Source organism: Camelus bactrianus, chromosome 5 (genome assembly GCF_048773025.1).
Source record: "Camelus bactrianus isolate YW-2024 breed Bactrian camel chromosome 5, ASM4877302v1, whole genome shotgun sequence".
Lineage (NCBI taxonomy): Eukaryota > Metazoa > Chordata > Mammalia > Artiodactyla > Camelidae > Camelus > Camelus bactrianus.
Genome location: NC_133543.1, coordinates 86,495,771 through 86,501,770, shown reverse-complemented (window position 1 = coordinate 86,501,770; position 6,000 = coordinate 86,495,771). Strand labels below are relative to the sequence as shown.

Here is a 6,000-nt window from a genome sequence, read left to right as displayed (position 1 = left end):
ACGGCACAGACTGCAGACGACTTAAGCCTGGATTATAGAACTGAAACTCCACGTCTGGACTCTTTCCTCCAGGCGCCTCCGAGTCCCACAGCTGCCAAGCCTGGGCCAGTGGTCACGGTGGGAGGAAGGGCTGTACTCCTCCCAGTAAAAAGGCTACGGGAGGGACAGCACCCCCAGCGCTGCCCCCAGCCCCTGTAGGCCCTGAGCATTATGGCAGATCGCAGGAATTGCTCTGGCTTCATCCAGAGATTTCCACAGAATCTCTGGCTGTGACACAAGATAGATGATGAACAGGAGGGCTGGGGGGCCTGGAGTTTACCAACACTCACTAGCTTGTGTTTTGGAAGTGTTACTTCAATTAACTGTGTTTAAATCTGAAACAAACCCACCAATTACCATATGCAAGCAAAATGGAAGTCTAGAAGAGGGAGGTGACTTCTCCGAGTTTACACAGCAGCGAAGGAACGGGGTGGCAGTGCCGGTCGGCTAACCCACTTTCCACCCTCTTCTCCCTGACCTGTCCCAAGTTGGGGTGGCTGAAATAACGTAGATCTTCTCAATTCCCCAGGTTCCCTTGCAGCGAGAATTGGACATGTGGCAAAGTTTTGCCAAAAGAAGTCTGCTGTATTAGGACCACCCCTGTCTTTCCTAAGGAAGAGGCAGCCACAGCTGGTGCCTCCCTGTCCACCTTTTTTCCGGCCTTGAATGGGAATGAGACAAGGGAAAGGCCAAAAGAATTGGTCTTCAGCCACATCACTGAGCCACAGAATCACTAGCAGCTGCCTGTGCCGCGCTTCTCGGATGTGGCGAGAATACAGTGTACAAAGTACTTTCAGGGGGGTGCTCTTCCATACTAAGCCCGGACGGTGTGTTCAGCACCTTGACAAAGACCCCAGAGCAAGCAGCAGGGGAACTCGAATGCAGAGCTCGGCTGGCCTAGTGTTCTCTCCCTCACCCACACCGTCCCCTCACGGCATCCACTCTGACTGAGTTGCTGGCCTGTGTTCTGAACCCAGAATCCCTGGGAGAAGAAGGGGGCAGTACAAAGTGAGGCCAGTGGGAGACAGCGGACCAAACAGAGTATCTACTGCCTGAATCCAAATTAGCTGCAAAGCCAGTCGTTAGCACGGTGCATATTCAAAACAGAAGTATATATGTGTTCATTTACTTTCAAAAACCATCCTGGACTAGAAGAAACACTGCCTATGCCCAGCATGGCTTTCCAAAGATTTTTCCAAGTCTAAATTTTATATGTAAATTAATTGGCAAGGGATCATAATCCAAAATTTAAAACTGGTTCTTCACAGGGGGCAGCCCAGCACACACCCTCAAGGGGCTGCTGGGGTTGTGACTGGGATGGAGTCCCCTCCTTTACTTCTGCCTCCTCTGTGAGTCAATGAATGTTAGTGACACCGAGGACCAAAGCTGACAGACTGACAGCGACTTCAGTTCCCACAAGACCTATCGTTTGTGGGACTAATGGCTTTGTGGCCATCTGACGATGCTGCACTGCGTGCTGCTCTCCCAGGTCACAGCTGGCAGAGCACCTGGGGGTCCTACAGATCTGCCAACTGAATTTCAGGGAAATGGGGCCTTGGTGCGTTCACCTAAAACATGATGTCCCTACTCAAAACGGTAAGTTCTGACCAAGTCTGCCCAGCACCTATACCCTGCCCACAGGAAGTGGATTTAGAAATTACGTGACTAATTTGGTCCTTTCTCTCCTCAGCCTGCTGAACTCGCTTCTTCCTTCAGGTAGTCAGACAGCGTAGGTAGAAGCGGGGTAAGGGGAAGCACAACCTCACTGTGCTAACATAAATCAAAAAGCATCACAAAGGGTTAACCTGATCCAAACTTTTCCTCGTTTGATGAAAACATGGATGTTTCCAAGAGAGAATTCTCCAAACCGACAAAGACAAGGGATGCTTACGAGGCCATTCTCGTTGGACTCATACGGCCAGGAGGATCTGACGAGGGTGACGTGGAATTTAGAGAACAGTCTTCCCTCTTGATTCTGTGAAATGTCCCAGTTTCATCCAGGTCACAAACCTTCCCTGGGCCTTAACTGTGCAACTGGACAGTAAGATATGACATCCTTCACTGGGGTCGCTTGCAGTGGGGAGCTGCACGGTATGAGGGGAAGTGCTAGGGCCCAGAGCAGACCGCGCCCCTCTCTCCTCAGGGAGGCCCATTTTCAGTCAAGGCACAGAGGGTCTTTAGTCTAAGCACAAAACTGAAGAGTTCTTTTGCAGACAATTACTAATGAGCAGCAATCCACGGGAGGAACGAAGCATTGATGCCTTTAATATTAATGTTTGCGAAATGAAGTGAATCAATGGTCATTTATGGGGCTGCTGAGGATACGGGAGACTGAGCACCATGAAGTTTATGACACCAAGGGAGGAGGAGCTGGAACTCGGGAAAGAAGTGAGGATAGGAAAAAATAAGGGCTTGCTATTTTTTTTATTTTAGGAAAGGAAACATCATTCAGAGAGACAGGAAAGGAGACTTGGGTAGAGCTGGAAAAGACTAGGAAATTAAGGAAGAAGTGTTTTAACGCAACCAAACTTTCTGTGAGAGCAGCAAGTACAGTAATGAAATGATAGAATCCTAACTACTGTAGTGAATCTCTCAGTTATTGTGTTTCTGTTAGTTAGTTTGCTTTTTTAGAGCTCAGCGATATGTCAAAGGGTGGGTGTCTTTCCTTCATGTGAGCATTACCATAACTCACTGCTTCAAACGGGAGCACAGGGAATGGTGCCCTCCCCCTCCCCCTCTGCTGTACAGCCAAAGTAATTTGGTGACTAAAAAGGCTTAAATAAAAAGAGAAATGGGTCAGCCCTTGGCCATGGTTCTCCAAAGTCAGCTTTCTGCTGTGAGAAACTAATGCCACCGTTTGATCATTGTCAGCTGTGATGCTGTTAGAGGGTCAGACAATGGGCAGGGCCTCCAGGGAGGACTGAGGAACCCACCCGTGTCCACGTCACAGTTCTGGATGAGATAACCTCGTGAGGGCTGCAGTCCTCACCAACCTACCAGGCCAGGATGAAATTTATCTTCCAGAAACTTCAAAGCATGAGTGTGACATATGGAGCTCAATAAGACCCCAAAAGAAAACACATCACCGATGATGAGAAAATAACCATGACTCTTTATAAGCTTGCATGGGGTCTAAACTATCCCTTTTACATGTCTGTATTCATTCCACTGGGAATGAGGTGATTCACTTTCGTGTGACCTGCAGGGACCACCTCCAGAGCTTCCGGTTCTCTTGGATGGCCCCCTCTAGGGTGTTCCGTGTAGAACTCTCAGCACCACCGTGACAGCAGCTCTTGGAGATTCCCCACACATCTGTGATCTATATCAAGTCCAGCTGCAAACAGGAACAGCATATTGAGAAAGGAACCAGGCCACCTCCAGACCACTGCTTCTCTGGGAAGGAAGTTTACTGACAACGGTTCTCTTCACTGGCAGTCTGCATAAACTTGCACACTTACTCGCTGTCAATTATTTTAAGAGTTAAATTCTAAGTATCTCTTCATTTCAGTACTAAGAACTTCTCCACAAAAAGGCTGAAGTTCTGACTGGACTGCTGTCCTGTGAGGCTTAAAAGCAGGAAGTTTCCACACATGAAAGATGGATACAAAGGCCAACACTTCTACACAGCTGCCCAGGCTGCCAGGCGTGGTGGGGTAAGGTCCAGAAATCCCCAAGTGCCTATCAGCCTATTCTGTTTACATTGTTAATTGAGAACATTTAAGAAATAGGCTTTTTAAAGGCTGTTTTTATTTGTCATCCCACAAAAACTGCATGTTGTATTGCCTATTTTGGTTGAGAGCAATTTCAGTAAATTATGACATTTTGCTGCTAAAGGAATAGCCTCCCCCAGCTCTTTTTTAGTCCTTCAAAGGAGAGGATTAAACTGAGTAAACAATAAACTGAGAAAACCACAGAGCACAGGGATGTCCATTATGAAATTACTTATCTGATTAAATTTACAACGGCAATAAATAACAGTGTGGAGAGCTTCTGGTGTGTTAGAAATTAAAACACAAATAAGAAGCAAGTCTATGATAAGCAGGCTTTGTGGCTGTATTTACAGCTTAGGCAATTTCAAACACTAGAACACCTGGTATATATTAAAAGTACTTACCAAATCATCCACATCACCACCTTCCTCAAATATGGCCGCTGTATCTTCCTTTGCATTTTCTTTGAGGGCCAGAAACTGTGAACAGAAAGTCAGGCACGATGCCAAAAGGTCATTTCTGCCCCTTTTGATGGAGGAACACATGCAAATGGCCCAAAAGAAACATTATCTTGACATATGCTCCTCCATTTGGCCCTGGATGAGAGGACCAATTTTGAGGTTGAAGAGCCCACACTAACTAGTCAGAGAAAGTTCTTATGAAGAGGGAGGAAATGACATGGCTTGCCGAGGCAAGGGGCAGGTGGAGGGTCCTACGTCAGGCACTGAAGACACCTGATATTCCCATTTCTGCCTCCACAAAGGGTATGTGGACTCATGAGGGTTAAAAAAAGAACCAAACACCCCAAATCAATATGTCTCGGTTTCTTCTGAAAGTGTCTGAACTTAAAGATTACAATCATCTATCCCTCAACCCTAGTGAGGACAAAAAGGTAAAAGAAAGGACTTCTTTTAAGAGATGTGAAACACAAAAATGGGTGAGCTTGGGAGGCTGTTCAATTTCTTTTCTGGAAATCCTTTCATTTGTGTTGGAAATTGTTTGAAAATAGGAAAATGGATGAGAAAACTTCAAATGTACACTTCTGTTTAGCATCAGTGTTCCAGACATGGAGCTTCTGAAAGGCAGATACATAGAAAAGCAAGGACCCTGAACCAAAGCCTGCGAAAATCTAAGAATGCAACCCAGATTAAAAGGGATGTGAGTGCCCTTAAGACTCTCCCAACACTCCTGCTCTCCATCCTGTCCCTCCAAGAGATAGCAGTGGGGACTCTTTTCCTTCAAGGTGCATGATAACTGCATCTAAGAACTGTTCTATCAACCATTTCCCAGCCTAACACCAGAGCTAATCTTCTGGCAGCATAAGGACTTAAAATGGTGGCAGAGCCAAGCCTGCAGGAGTAGGTGTTGTTGGAAGGGGAGGTGGTAGGTGAGGCATGCCTCTCCCGTGAGCATCCTCAGGGTCAGAGTGCACGGAGCACGCAGGCGCTGAGTGAGACCCCCAGGCCACTATGCTTCTGCGGCAGTCTCCACCCAAGAGGGAAAGGTGTACTCACACATACTTTTCTCATTCTCTCCTTGAAAACATGGCAAGAACTGCCTTCCCTTTATAGTTTTGTGATTTTTATGGTACAGTGGACACAACAGAGGTCTCTGAAACCTTAGATTTATAATTAGACTAAAATATGTCCCTTTGACAAATCACAAAGCGAAGTCACCATTAAAATACTAGGTTGTGCACAAGTCTCAGGAAGCAAGTGCTGCCTGTCCCTCCACTCATGTGCAGGGACACACACGCAGGCAAGAGAACAGCACCTGAGGAACTGGCTGGTGCCTCGTCAGCACCATGGACAGGGCCATGGCGGCTTGTTTCTGACTCAACCTCCCTCCTGGGCTTTTTCCCCTACAGTCAAAACCATCTCATCATTTATAAACTTCAATTTTGGCTGAGAGACTAGGGAATTTATCTTCTTCTAAAGACATATATAAATCTTTCCATAACCCTTTACTGACGCTCAACTGGACCATGTTCAGTGCTGGGAATCTAGTTCAGGAGACAGAACATGCTAGCAATGGAAGCACAGTCTGGAACAGAACTGTAGTACAGCCTCCATATCATTAATTCTATTTATTTATTCTGGTTGATTATTAATAAAGATATCTGAGGGCCACACAGAGATAAATAAGTAAGAAATCCATACATGTATGTGCATATGGTTTACATCTAAAGATTAAACTCTACTCTTAGATTCCCAAATTAATCTTTATTTATGATTCTCCTAATTATCAATAT

The 6,000-nt window shown here is 46.1% G+C and overlaps 1 protein-coding gene across 1 annotated transcript in view; it reads right to left on the bottom strand.

Annotated features, from left to right (window-relative positions):
• Window positions 1-3,128: 3,128 nt before the first annotated feature.
• Window positions 3,129-6,000, bottom strand: part of XRCC5 (X-ray repair cross complementing 5) — an 82,720-nt gene continuing 79,848 nt past the window's right edge. Inside the window, exons 20-21 of the mRNA XM_074364272.1 lie at window positions 4,154-4,228; window positions 3,129-3,373 (exon numbers count right to left, since the gene is read on the bottom strand). Of these exons, the coding sequence (XP_074220373.1) occupies window positions 3,359-3,373; window positions 4,154-4,228 (90 nt within the window). The 3' untranslated portion in view covers window positions 3,129-3,358. The remainder of the gene's footprint in view (window positions 3,374-4,153; window positions 4,229-6,000) is intronic.